Source organism: Pyxicephalus adspersus, chromosome 3, assembly GCF_032062135.1.
Source record: "Pyxicephalus adspersus chromosome 3, UCB_Pads_2.0, whole genome shotgun sequence".
NCBI lineage: Eukaryota > Metazoa > Chordata > Amphibia > Anura > Pyxicephalidae > Pyxicephalus > Pyxicephalus adspersus.
The window spans coordinates 95,329,143-95,343,844 of NC_092860.1; the positions used below are offsets into that span (position 1 = coordinate 95,329,143).

The 14,702-nt window shown below is 35.7% G+C and overlaps 1 protein-coding gene across 1 annotated transcript in view; it reads right to left on the minus strand.

The window, feature by feature from the left end:
- Nucleotides 1–4,283: 4,283 nt before the first annotated feature.
- PRSS12 (serine protease 12) overlaps nt 4,284–14,702 on the minus strand; it is an 87,946-nt gene continuing 77,527 nt past the window's right edge. The window contains exons 12-13 of the mRNA XM_072405767.1: nt 10,434–10,714; nt 4,284–9,167 (exon numbers count right to left, since the gene is read on the minus strand). Of these exons, the coding sequence (XP_072261868.1) occupies nt 8,860–9,167; nt 10,434–10,714 (589 nt within the window). The 3' untranslated portion in view covers nt 4,284–8,859. The remainder of the gene's footprint in view (nt 9,168–10,433; nt 10,715–14,702) is intronic.

The following is a 14,702-nucleotide window of genomic DNA, read 5'->3' on the forward strand; positions in this document are numbered from 1 at the left end:
GTCAGACAGGGACAAAGTTTGGAGAGGCTAACAGGGGCAGATAGGAGGGGCAAATAGTTCTTAGCATTTTCTGCTAATGTTTGTCAAGGACAGAGCCAAAAGCTAATTGGGATATATAGGAGTTAAAAAAATGAAAAGGAGAAGACAGCGCTTGCCATGACACCATTTTTCCTACTGCTAGTCAGGGACACAGCCTGGAGCTAATAGAGACATATAGGAGTTTGACTGTTAACCAAGTAAAATCAGAGCAAATAATTCCAGTTACACTCGGACATTTTTGCTAATTTTTTGATTGTCCATAAGTAAAATCACAGCAATTATTTCCAATTATACACAGCCAGGTATTTTTTCCATTGTTACTAATCAACTGTGCTTGCTTTTCTCATATCATAACAGTTAAACAAGTGATATCACAGCAGTTAGTTCCTTGTACACACGGGCAATTTTTTTTCCCATTGTTGAAAAAAATTTGCCACACTACCTTATATTATGTTGAGACAAACATCTGTCCTAATTACATTCATTAAAATAATGTACCTGTTCCGACTTACATAAAAATTCAACTCAAGAACAAATCTACAGTTCCTATCTTGTATGTATCCCGGGACTACCTGTACTTATTTTCTGTGCCATTCCATTTTTTTACAAAATATTTAAATAATGGATGTATTTGTTTTGATTTATTTGTATGTGTGGATTGCGTGGGTTGTTACCAACAGCTGGTGTAAATTTAATGTCAATGTCCAATGCCAATTCAAAATAAATTTTTATCCCACTGTATGTCCATGGGTATGCTAAAATTGTTTTATGTGGGGCTACCAGGCCTGCAGTGCCTAAACAATATGTGATATCATCATTCCTCCAGTGAGACCAGAAAAATACAATATTCAGATATCACCGAGCACTGTTCAGAGGTATTTTTTCCCAGATTCATAGTAAATGTGGGTGCAGAAGGTGGAGGATAGATGAGTATATTACACTAGGGAACAATTTTGAACAATTTTGATTTTTTTGTTGACTTCGATTTTTAGGCTTTTTTACACTAAAATAGGTATGCTGAATCTGAAAGTGCAGTTAGTTTTCTTCTATCACTTCAGGTTTTTTCTCTACTGCTTATATAAATGCAATTACTGTAGCGTGGATTTCTTTAGGCTAATTATTTATACTCATACAGTGTGGTCAGAAGTTGTGCACTGCTCTACGTAGTCAATGAGCAGAATTTATTTTTCCACTTACACACATATTTTCTTTCTTTCAGATCATGTCTGGCTCTGCTGTTTCTCGTCCTAAGTACCAAAACAACCCTGATTCATTTTGTTATATCTGTGGCAGTTTCACCATTCCCAGTCAAAGGGCAAACATCAGCACACTTGTAGAACAAGCCTATTTGGCATATTTCAAACTTAAACTTAGTGATCAAGGTAAGTCTTGGGCCCCTAATAAGGTGTGCAAACAGTGTGTTGTGGGTTTACGGATGTGGACAAAGGGAACACGTGATAAGATGCCATTTCGTATACCTATGGTTTGGCGAGAGCCAGGAGATCATTTCAGTGACTGTTAATTTTGTATAGTGAAAACTTCACGATATGCCAAGGAAAATTATTGTAACATAGAGTATCCTAATTCCAGCATCGGCTGTACACCCAGTGGCACATTCAGATGAATTCCCAGTGCCAGTTTTCTTTACACTACCTCTCTTGAAGAACATGATTATGGTGATGAACCAGGTCACAACAATGATGAAGAGTTTGAAATTAAAGAGGGACTCTGTCCGTAAGGGATTTGATCAGCATGAGTTGAGTGATTTGGCATGTGATTTGGGACTATCGAAGAAGGCTTCAGAACTCCAAGCATGCGTGAGAAAAACTTACTTGAAAAAGGAACTAAGGTATCATACCTCTGAACCAGAGAAAATGCATTTCTGCAGTACTTTAGAACTGACAGTGGCTTTGTGTATTGCCATACCATACTGGGATTAATAGAGGAATTGGGAATTCCAGTCTATAACTCAACTGAATTGCGACTATTCAACGATAGCTCAAAGTGGAGCTTAACCTCCCTAGTGGTCTAGATCAGTCCAATTTTCAACGCAAAAAGCAGTACAATTTTTTAATTGGAATTTTTTTTTTTTTTTGTAGGCTATAATTCTTAAGCATAACTCACCAATATTTATTAAATTTAATACCCATAGATTATCTGAGCAGCATTGCCTTCGCATTGTTTTAATGAATAAGTCCTGTGGCAGTAAACACAAAGCACAAAGTGATAGTTTGACTTATCAAGGTCACTATATACTATAAATCATGTCACCTTCAAGCCTTATAAGACAATATGTCTTACAATATCAAGGTAAAAGTACGTGAGAGTATTGCAAATTAATCACAGTAATGTTTTCTGGCTTTATAAGATGCTTTCATAGTAAGCAGTCAGTACAAAATGATTCACTGACATCAATGAAAAGTGTGTACAGCAGACAAATCAGTGTTGTCCCAGATTAATAGTGTGGCACAAAAGGGCATTGTAGCCGGTAAAACCTCCTAATGGAGAGCTCCACTAAACACTAATTAAAGACTACTTGCATACTTTGCGTTAAACAAACGTGTGAAAAATATTTGCTGTTTTTAATGTTTCTAGGAATAAGAACAGTTTTGATGTGTGAGGTCAGTCCTCCTCCTTAGCATTTCGGAGTTGAGAAAGTTTTATCTTTATGTTCCATCCATGAACATCCATGAAGATGCAAAGTAGTAAGCAAGCACAGACACAGCTCTAAGTGACTCTCAATTACAGAAAATGAGCTCACATTCATACAGTATTTTATCTAGGTGTTTAGTTCAATGGAATGTATTGGGTTTTATGCATATAGTCTTTTTATTTATTAGAACATCCAGGACTTTCAAAATGTATATTAAAGTTCATTTTATTCATGTAATATTGCATTTAGAGATTTCATATTTACTACTTGCAAGCAACAGGTACAGAGAAAAAACTTGCTGCTGTGATATGAATAATCCTAAATAGCATGTGACATGATTATTCTTGTATTAAAGCATGTTAGATTTGATCCAAATGTTTGAGGAGAAATGGGACAAACCTCTTACTACATTACTAGAAAAGATCAGTGTGTTTTTTTTTCTTAAAGAAATGCCAAAAATGATTAGAAAATATAGTAACATAAAAGCACCCTGTATTACCTATTCAATTGTAAAAATTGCTTTACACATTAAATAATGAAAAAGTGCAAACTTTTTAAACTTTCTTTTTTCTGTAAACAGAATACAACTATCCAAAAACATTGAAAGATTTCATTTCAATACACCTAAACATTATTTGTACAGCTCTAAACTGACATTGTCATACCTTTGTTTCTTTTTTTTATACAAATGTATTTTTAATAATTTGTATAGAGAAAATAAGTTACAAATACAATACCAGGAAACATAAAACCAAGAACAACAATCAAAGCAGCCCTACCGTTTTTCCAAACAAGGTCAAAGTAGGAAATAGGAGAAAAAAGTAAGGACATCTGGGAGTCAAACCACTACTCTCACACCAAGCAGCAGTCTCTCCAAAAGTATAACACATACCAAATACTAAAAGATATCTCTGCTCAGGGAGTGAGAGAACTGTTGATCAGAGCAGTGTTCAGTGAACGGTTGTGTCAGACTGTGAGCTGCAGTCTGACTATTCTGTGTGACCACTGTTACTACCACCCCACCACCATCCTCCTCCATGGAACAGAACAGCTCAGTCTGTACAATCCTATTTAACTATCCTGTTTAACTGTCTCTGGAACTGATCACCAACAAATATTTTAGAAACATAATTGCATATCTGTACTTTTAGGCATGGCTTCCACCCAGCTTGACACTGCTTGGGTTTAAAATCAATTTCTCAGGTAGCTTGTGTGAAGTGGGAATTCTTGAGACCAAGCAAAATCTAAGGAGTATGCTGAAGGTAACCTGAGCCAATTATAGACTGTTCTCTTGGTAGATTTGAGTTTTTGGCAACACAACTTAACTTAAAAGCATTTTCTAGCAGTAGTACATGACCGGTGATAAAACCCGGGGCAGTCTACAATACTTTCAAAATGATATCTTCTATGAACATGGGATAAGCCAAAAAAATGAATTACTAGAAAACCGATTTCTTAAAAGCCTGCAGCATAATTCACATGCCACCATTTTCAAATTATGGTACAAAGGAAAGCAAGCCTTTGCATTATTTCTTAACTACTTTAAAAGAACAAAAGTTCAAAGCTGGATAATAAAAGAGCCTCACACAATTGAACATTCCATTTATTTGTTGCAAACATTAAAAAACCCTTGGAAGGAATCAGTTTAAAAAAGAAATCAAACAATAATCTTGGCATCTAAAGAAGAAATTGTACAAATAATGTACAAAATAAACATACAATAAAAAACACACAGGGTTGTATATATAAATAGCACCACATTTCAAAGTCCTTACAATAAAGACATATGCTTTAGAAAAGCTGTTGGAACTAAACATGTTATAAATATGGAATGCCAGATTGTGACAGCAATAATACAATGCAAAAGAACTTCAATCATTAACGACAGAAATTAAGACTAGTGTATATACTTCATCTATAGACAACTCATTTTCCAAGGACTAGTATTTTACTTAACATCAGTGTTGCTTAAAAACACAATGTGGCTCATTTACTTTTTTAAGCTTTTAGCTAGACAGAGTGAATTGTCACTCTGCAAGGGATAATCCACTTAGCATAGTGAATGAGGTAAGCTCTGCAGACTTCTAAGTCATCTAATTATGTGCAAACAAAAATCATGTTTTTTTTACATTTTCTTGCACAAGAATGGGTATCTTTACTATAGTACTTATGTTTGTAATTGAACACATTTTGAATAGAATGGATAAATAATTACAGGCCAATTCCATCTTCTACAGAGTAGATTGAACCCCTGTATTTTTACTTGTACTCCTTTACCGCAGCATAGCAATAACCATTACCATTTCCATGGGCAAACAACAGGTTCACTTAAAGTGTAATGTAAGGGCAAAGTAAAAAAAATAAAAAAACCACATGATGTACATACATTCACATTTCCCCCATATTTTATTACTTTAAAATACAAAATACCTGATTATCCATCAGAAATAGATTTGGCTCCTAATATTTTCTCCTGTGAGTATTTACATATCAGACACATCCTAGACACAACCAATGCAAGCTACCAACTGTTACCTTAGTGGATATCAATATCAGCTGACCTTGATTAAAAAAGCATCTGAATTCTGCAAGATTTAAACAAACCAGGCAGGGAGCAAAAGACTAGTTTCCGGTTTAGTTAGTCTTCCTACAGATGATCTTACTCCATTATTGTTCTGCACGTGTGTGTCCCTGTGTAAGAGAACAGAAAGCAGCACAGTACTGGCAGCACCACAACCCCAAGTCTGGCAGCCATAGGCATATAAAAAGCATATAAAGCATTCATGCTCAAACCCCAAATATCTAGCTATAGGCTGTACAGAAGGGCCTGGGCACTCTCACACTCAAATTCAAACTAGTATGTTGGGGCAGGAATGGGGTACAGTAAAATATGCGTTATATATTTGTAAAAGGTATTTTACTCTAAATTGTCCTTTTCTGGAGTTTTTTTTTTGTTTGGACAATTCAAAGTCAAATCAGAAATAAAACATAATGTTTTTCCTTCCCAGCTCAAGTTTTGTTAGGTAAGAAGGGTAAATCCTAAGTTTAATGTAATGGCCATAAATGTATATGTATAAAGCCTATACTCATGTGAAACTCTGCCGTGCTGAATTTGTTTAGCATAAAATAGAACTTTAAAATATGCTGTAACTAAAAAGAGACCAATAAAACATAGAGTGAAGATTCTGCTGTATATTTCTAAATATACATTTGTAGCTTTGTCGCTGTCTAGTGAACCACAGTAATGATTCACCTTTCAGTGTAGGCTGCTCATGAAAGTGTTCCATGCTTTAAGCGATGTGATATTTGAAATGGCATTAAACATCCTGCAGTATATTGCTGCAGCTACACACAGACACAAAGTTACATTAACAGATAGAATGGATTTCCAACATGTGAAAAGGAAAGTACAGGGTTTGCACAGCCAACAAGATTCTTCCAATTAGATCTATACAGGGGTATGGCAGTGCTTTATGCCTGGTCTATTTCAATGAACAGGATAAAGTATATCAAGTTTATACCATGTCATAAGTATCACATATTTTTCTCTAGGTGCTAATGTTAATGGCTAGCTAAACCAAATATGATATTGTTACTCTATGGGCTGAATCAGCGATGTAGCAGTGATTCTAAAAATGAATATCTATGAATCTCATGGTGAACTGATTGGTACATAATATTAGTGCAAAAGGTCTGCAATGGCCCTTGAAAAAAAGAGCTATAAAAATAAATGACTGTATCAAATGCTTTTAGTAATATGGCACATCGTGATGCTAAACCATCATTTCACCAAATCTCTGCATGTCATAAGAATGAAATATATTTTTATCTGACAACAGGGACTTTTAATTAATCTGCAAGCAGCTTTAATTTCTTGCAATAAAAATAGAGATTTTTACAAATTTTTTAAGTTGTAATTGTAGTATTTTGTAACTGCTTTTGTTCTATATACGGCTTCCTAACACCTTCTATTTCAGCTGATATATGTGCCATTTATAATTAGACAACAAAAGAAGGAAATACATAAATTAACACAAAGTTATTTTTGGGCCACAGAACTAGATCACAGAGGGAACTTGGCTAATTCTAGCCTAGTAACAACTCTCTGGGGGCTTATTTATACAGAGAGCAAATATGTTCACCAAAAAAGCAGTGTTATTCATACCAATGTTTTTTAGCATTTTAAAATTGGATTTTACCTAAAAAAAGAACACTTTTTTTAGCATGACCACCAGTTTTCTAAATAAAGCCCCTTTTAACTTTATTGTGCTGTTTTCCAGTAATTGATTACCATTTTACCAAAACCAATTGGTGATGACCAATGTACTACAGGTAACTGTCAAACTAGGCTACAATAGAGATAATGAAATTGGCACTTACGATGTAGTAGTGGCAAGTGGCCAACAGGGGCCGCTAAGGCTACGTGCATGTCTACAGACACAATAGCCTGCATACGTCTATACTGTATATAGCGCTAGCGGCCCCTAGCGGTCATTTTCTGCTACTACTTTATGTGAATGGACCATACTTCTATTCTCCACTCTTGGAATTCTGGAAATTTAGAGAACAAAAGAGTGGAGAACAAATTATATTTAAATAAATAATTTCTTACATGTTAATATACTTTCTGTATTCATTATGATATTACTAAATGTATATTGGGATTGCCAGCAGAGTTAAAGAAAAAAATTGACAAATTTCCAGTCTACAGAAGATCACCAGTGGCAACTTTCATAGTTCTTCAATCATAACTTTCGTTTTTTTTCCTAAATCTATTTCGGCAGGCTTAGATGATTGCTTACTTAACATATATTTTTTTAAATATTGCAATGTATACAAAAATCATTTTATGTGTACCTGTAATACGCATGAAATGGGTAGGGGTCTACTAGATTGTAAGCTCTTCGGGGCAGGGTTCTCTCCTCCTGTATCAAGTCTGTCATTTGCAATCCCTATTTAATGTACAGCGCTGCGTAATATGTTGGCGCTATATAAATCCTGTTTATTATTATTATTATTATTATTAATAATAATAATAATATTAATAGGGGTCATAAAGTGCCCAACTTTACATTTAGAATTCTGTCATTCACCTGTCTGTAGTTTTGGATCCTGCAAACATTGTTATGCAAATACTGATATTCTGAAAGTCATTATCTGCATGGGCTATCTGCTCCCAAGTGGTATTATATCCTGTGTCTGACAATAGGTTGCTCAGGCATTGAGCGCTGTAATGTGGAGACCAGCATTTATGCCTCTTCTACCTTCTAAACCCACAGCTCGGACATATTAGTGAGTATTTTATTACTAACAGAGGTCAGGAATACTATGGTATTCACAGTTATTTTGAGAAATGGTGAATATTCTCATTATATTTCATTATATTAGATTTCAAAACTAGATTTCTAACTGGTTAATTCCCATGGGGGGAGCTAGGAAATTTCTGATCTAGAACCAAACCCTGGCTAGCATCCTAAAGACGATTGTTCCGGTTGACTTGAAAGGTTTTTGATACAGTGATGAGGATTATAATGATTTGAAAATGTACCCTGCACATTGGTCATGTAGGCAATGCTAACACCACCCAGGAAAACTGCTATCTGCTGGTCTCCTTCACTCCTTTGTGTTATGTTATGTGGCTCTCTAGATAAACATATTGCAAAACCTGAATTATTAATCTGTTTGATTGTCCATTACATAAAATAAATCTGACAAATAGCTAAAAACTATACAATATAACATTTGTTAAAAACTGATAAAACACCTTTTTCTGAACATGGAAAATTGGCTTTTAATCATTTCTAGCCTATGTATATAACGATACAATAGATGATCTATACCTTTCACCTGGCCTTCTCTTACATTTTTTTTCAAGTTTTCTTTTCTTGCTGTCCAACAAATCTTATTGTCTAAAAGAGTGCTCTGATCTAAAATAAAGGTATGACCTTTTGTCATTTTATTATCAGCAGCTACAAAGAGGTAATACCAGTTCCATATTGTGTTACAACATGGCATACTTACTGATAAGGAAATAATCTGTACATTTTAAACACAAGCTAGTAGCCTAGATATGAAATCCCAATATACTAGCTTTAGAGTCCCTTGCTGTCAATGTAAAATCTATGACAGTTTGGTCTGGCTCGGAAACATTCGGGCTTTTATGATCTTTACAAGTTAGTCACACTTTTTATCCATGGTATTAAAGCGGACACTTTTGTGTATACTCCAGGAGAGTCTTTAACTCCACAGCCATAGCCCCAAGAGGTCACTCCATATACAACCCAGCTGCCTCCAGTTCGTTCACACACCAAAGGACCACCACTGTCCCCCTGACAACTGTCCACGTGTTTCTGCTCAGGAGGGCTTCCCGCACAAAGCATCCTTCCTGTAAAGCGACCCTTATATCGCTCTTCACAAATCCGTTTGGGTAATAAAGTCACAGACGCTTGTTGCAAAGTCCTTGAATAGGCTCGACCTAAAAAAAATGCAACAAAAGCATACAAATTACGATGCATACTTTTAAGTGGCAACATTTCAATGTCAATTATTTTCTAAACCAGCAGTTGGCCAGCTTGTCTAGAGTTGTTGTTATTTTATGGATCTCAGCCCCTGCATGAGGTCAGAGAGGAGAGTCTAGAGAAACATTTGGCAGAACAAGGCTGTCAGTGACTGATGTACTTCCATAATGGGCACGACTTCAAGAAACACAACCATGATTGACAGCTCTACTTCCTGAGAGACTTTATAGCAGTTAATGTGTTTTCAGGGATTTTTTCGGAAAAGACTGCTCAAGTTTTTTTTTCCCTGTTAGAGATGAAAATTTAAAGTTCATTGATAAATCGTCATTGAGACCCCAAGTCTTTTAGTCATGTATAAAGTCTAAATGCAACCACTCAGGTATTGTTTTAAACTTGATTGGATCATTTTTTGGGAGCATAGGGAGGTTCAATATTTATTAGCAAATGTAGGCATATTTTTTACTGTATAACTTAGACATTCTATATTCATTCCTCTAAATTTGGGAAAATGATAAACAACCCCTATGGTGAGAGTAGAGAACAAATATTTTAAAACGAAATAGAAATGATATGCTTTAGCTATGTTTGGCAAATGTACGTTGGGTAGGTGAGTGTAATCCAAGTGAAGTGACCAAGGCTATGTACACACGTGCAATAATTGTTGTTGGAAAGGATCACATCACCGTTTTGCTCTATGGAGAGGGGAGGGGGAGAAGGACGGAGCGGCACCCTGCTGCAATCTCCCCCCTTCACTTCCATCATGATCCTTCGACGTCCATCATCTGTGGATCTGCAAGGACAGCCGTTTGGACAATGGACGATGAGCACTGTACACACGCCAGATTCTCATCCGATATCAGCCATGGGCTGATTATTGGACAAGAACCATTGCAAGTGTGTACCTAGCCAAAGTCCCTTCACTGCTGGAGGATTGTGCAGCAGACACAAGAAGAGGGGGTGGGAAAGACAGGTTAAGCCTTCTCTCCGATGGACAAGCGACTATTTGGAGATGGGTGTACAGAGGGTAGGTAGGGGTTACTATGTGGGATTTATATTGAAAAAGAGCATGTATTCTAATATTTCTGAACTGGAAGAAAAAAGTCTCCAGTCTAATGACTTTCTATTAAGCAAAAGCAAACAATAAATAAATAACATTAAATAAAGCCCATTGTATTTATCCCCAGTAAAGCCAATTACAGGTTGTAAGGGAAAAAAACACATACCTGTGTCACCCCATCCTGTAATATAACAGTTTGATGCTGTTTTTTGCGGCCTTTCTCGTCTCAGAGGTAGACAGGCTGGTAATACATGGCTGCTGAATGGCACGCACTGGTCTGATGCTCCATGTAGTCTTATTAAAGCAATATCATAATCACTTCCATCCGGTCTATAGTCTTTATGGATAATAATCTGCTGGATTCCCAAATCCTCTTCGTATTCCTCTGGGACAAGTGTGTGATAATCCCCAACTCTTATCACATAATTACGAGTACTGTTTCCATATCTAAAAGAAAAACATGAAAGGAGAGTGGTTGTAGGATTTTATATTAATCTCACATAAGGAATTACCAGTGCTACATGTTATCAAACAAAGATTTTATTTACAGATTTCCAATATATTAAATCATGTTTAAATTTCTGGACCGTTTTTTATTATTAACAATAGAGGCATATTGACAAGCTCCAAAACTAGTTTACATGTCAACTTTACCCCTCTTTTTAGGGGTTTTAGAATTTGCACAAAGTGAACAATTCATTCAGTATCAAAGTATTCCAATCCATATCACATTTTAGGCACTTGGTCATCATCTGTATCCAGAATAAACGACATACACATTTTTTCTGAAAATATGGTTTTAATAGTGCTGTCACTCTACAACATACGAAATACCAGAAAATGTCTAGTAGCACTATTTAGGACAGGTTCTGGGTGTTACATTGCTATATGTTTATTATCACTCCATTCAGGGTAGTGATGGCTGTTATGGAATGCTAACCACTTCCGGTCATTAAAGGAGATCACAGTACTAACTAATACCATAGCAGTGTCCTTTACTGATGTGGGAGTGAACTGGCAGCAATTGTAAATTTACATGCCAATGGATATAAATAACTTCAATTGAAGGCTGATTCAATCCTGTCTCTATGCCGTATTATTGCATATAAAGAGGTATTTTTTTTTTGTTTTTTCATGATACATTATATAAAAAAAACAATTCTACACTCTCTTTTCCTTCTTTGTTTCTATGATCACTCCACTACTTGATGAATATTTTACCCTTTAACCATTGTTGGGATAAAAAGAGCTGAATTGTTTATATTGTTCTAAAAGTGGAAACTTGAATCTAATGTTCTGCATTACAAAAATTTAAGCAGAGAGGGGGTCATATTGCAGAAAGGACATGCTTATTGGAGAAGGAGCAGTAAAATGTAAAAGATCTGGTGACAGGTCAGCTTTAAGTTATAAAGTTGAATGACAAATAAACTGCAAAATATAATGTTTACACCTTATGGTAACTAAAAGGACACACATATATATAAACCTACAGTTTATGTACTTTTTCTCCATGGAATCTGTGAATATGTTCTATTCTACCTTCTAAAGTATACTTACTAGATTGTAAAATCAAATTTGTAAAATAAAAACAATTCTGAGCAGATAAATGAAAGGTGTATATATGAATCTAATATAATTTTACACAAGGCACACTATACATAAGTAAATTACACAAGAACATGGAGTACAGATTTCCATGAAATAAAACTAATAAATCAGATCATTGTAATTGGCCTAAAATTTCCAAAGAATAAAACAGCACACTATTCAATATTTGAGGTATCTTTAAATGATCTGATTTTTTAAAAATACATTTTATACAAGCAGCGCACATTGGTACAGGATATCGTAAGATAGAATTTGATGCAAACTTTTTTTTACTGACATGATGTCTGATCTGCATATGTATCTCTAACTTTGTTCCCCATGTTTTATTTACCAGTTTTAGTTCCCTGATTTATTATTTTTATAATTTTATTTGCATGTCCCAATATGGCTAATGAATGTGTCTAAAAACGCTGAGCCTGTAATTAATTTGGCAGCAGTCAGGGGATTGGTGCTCATCACAACCTAAAGTGGGGCACTTTGGCATGTAATTCTGCCATAATGTGCAAATATGCAAATTGACCATACTTGCCTAATATAGGAAAACCCTCATTGCTATATATGTTGGCGCTATATAAATCCTGTTTAATAATAATAATAATAATAATTGCTATCAGCAAAGTTTAATTAGACTCTAAAAATGATTTTTCATTTGCAGGTTGGTGATATCATTATGTGTAAGATGATATTTTGTATCTGATGATAAAAGAAACACTTCTGCATGTGGTATTGTGATTTCTGTACTATCTGATCTCAAAATATAGAAATATATATATTAGATCAGCCATTTTCAACCAGGGTTCCATTGACTACTAGAGTACCTCCAGTGTTTGATAGGGATTCCTTGAACCTCCCACTTCATGCCTGCACAGTTTTGGGTTGGCAGAGGCCAATTTGGCTTTTTAGCTACCTAGAAGGATGGCATTTTGGCAACACAGCAAAAGGCATTATTTCCCCACCATCACCACCATGAATGCATTTGTCCCATCAACCCTCAATTAATTGATTTTATCACCCAAAATGTATTTCAAGTTTCCCTGGGGTAGATAAAAGCTGTACAGGTAGTCCCCGGGTTACATACAAGATAAGGACTGTAGGTTTGTTGAATTTTTATGTAAGTCGAAACAGGTACATTATTTTATTAAATGCAATTAGGACTGATGCTTGTCTCAACATATTATTAGGCAGTAAGGGTCAGTTATGGTATAAAATCCTCACTGAGAGTTAATCACAAACAAAGCAAAAAAAAAATCTTTATGGAGCCTAGACATTCATTAACTTCTGGAGCAAGCTGTGCTTTGATATGCAAAAAGAAACATCTGCAGAGTTTGTTCTGGTCATCAAAGAGTTACAAGATGCTACAGATCAGCTCCACTCTTAAGATCACCCACAACCTCAGCTGTGGTTTAGCAAAAGATTTATTTTGCAAGTCATGCAAACCGCCCCTCCCCCTTCATGCCTCCGGCCTGCACACGAGTGAGCAGGGAAGCCCAGTTACTATCTAGGAGGCGTCCATATGTCGGATGTCCTTAACTCAGGGACTACCTGTATTGGATATAAATGTAAACCTTCTTTATTGTTCATTGAAATATATATATATATACAGTAGCTATGCTTGTTTTATACTGTATCACATGCTTAAAAAGACATGCATGTCTTACATTCTCTCAGTGGAGCTGATATCATTGAAAGGCATTCAGGATCCGGGCTCAATTATAATATAATGTATTCTGACAGATATATATACAAAGAAAATCTTGAAATGTAATATTTATTACTACATTACTACAGGTCACTTAATTTTAGTTATTTAATAATCTATCTTTCCATCTATCCATCCTGCAGTGCCCATGATTCTCTTCCACGTTTTTTAGATACTTATAAACCCTGTCACATACTAAAGCTCCAGGCACCTTTAACCTAATTAAGTTCTCACCAAATGTAACATTTCCATCCCTGCATCTGTATTCCTGTTGAATAGACACTATATCATTGCTAGTGACAATGACACTCATCTTATTTAATTAAATGTGTCCATTGTGTTTACAAAACCATGAGGCAAGAATCATTTGTGCTATTATCGCTGGCTTATTTGGGATTTTATGGAGGTTTTATACCAGCAGTTGTCTGTTTCTAATTTTCAGATTGCTTCTGAGCTTTTGGCACGCTGCTGAATCTCTTTATTGGCGAGCCACAGATCTGGAAAGTGATGTAATCATTTTCAGAAAGTGCGTTCCAAGAATAAAGGGCGAGGGAGGCAAGATGCTATCACTAGCCGAGAAATGTTATGTCCTGTCATCATATACCACACTGGCACTGTTTCATCTATTCTTACAGAGAAAGAGATGTAACTCTGGCGCAGCACACAGTGTTACCAGAGCAGTCATCGGGTCATGGAGTAATGCATAATTTACAAAGAAAATTTATTTCTTCTACAAAAACATAATTTCTTGCCATGCTCTGCTGCCCTGGCATCACCCTGCTGAATAAAGGGCATAACATAAATCAGTCTAACCCTGGCATTGATTAGAAGGGCAGAGTAGACACAAACATACCGGGATAATTATTCACAGAGCGCTGTTACCAATGAAAAATTACCGCTGTCATCAGGTAATAGCAACCAGTCCTGAAAATATTAATTTTATTTAATTGCTGCCAGGCTGGTAGTCAGTTTTAGGTTCAATGTGAAGAATGGATGAAGCTCCTATGTACACTTGAGATCAGACCATTTGCCCTCAATAAACGTATAAGCTGTTATACAGGTGTGTAAATTTATATCATGGGGCCCAATCAAAAAATTTTGATGGGACTTTCTGGACAACCTCTCTCT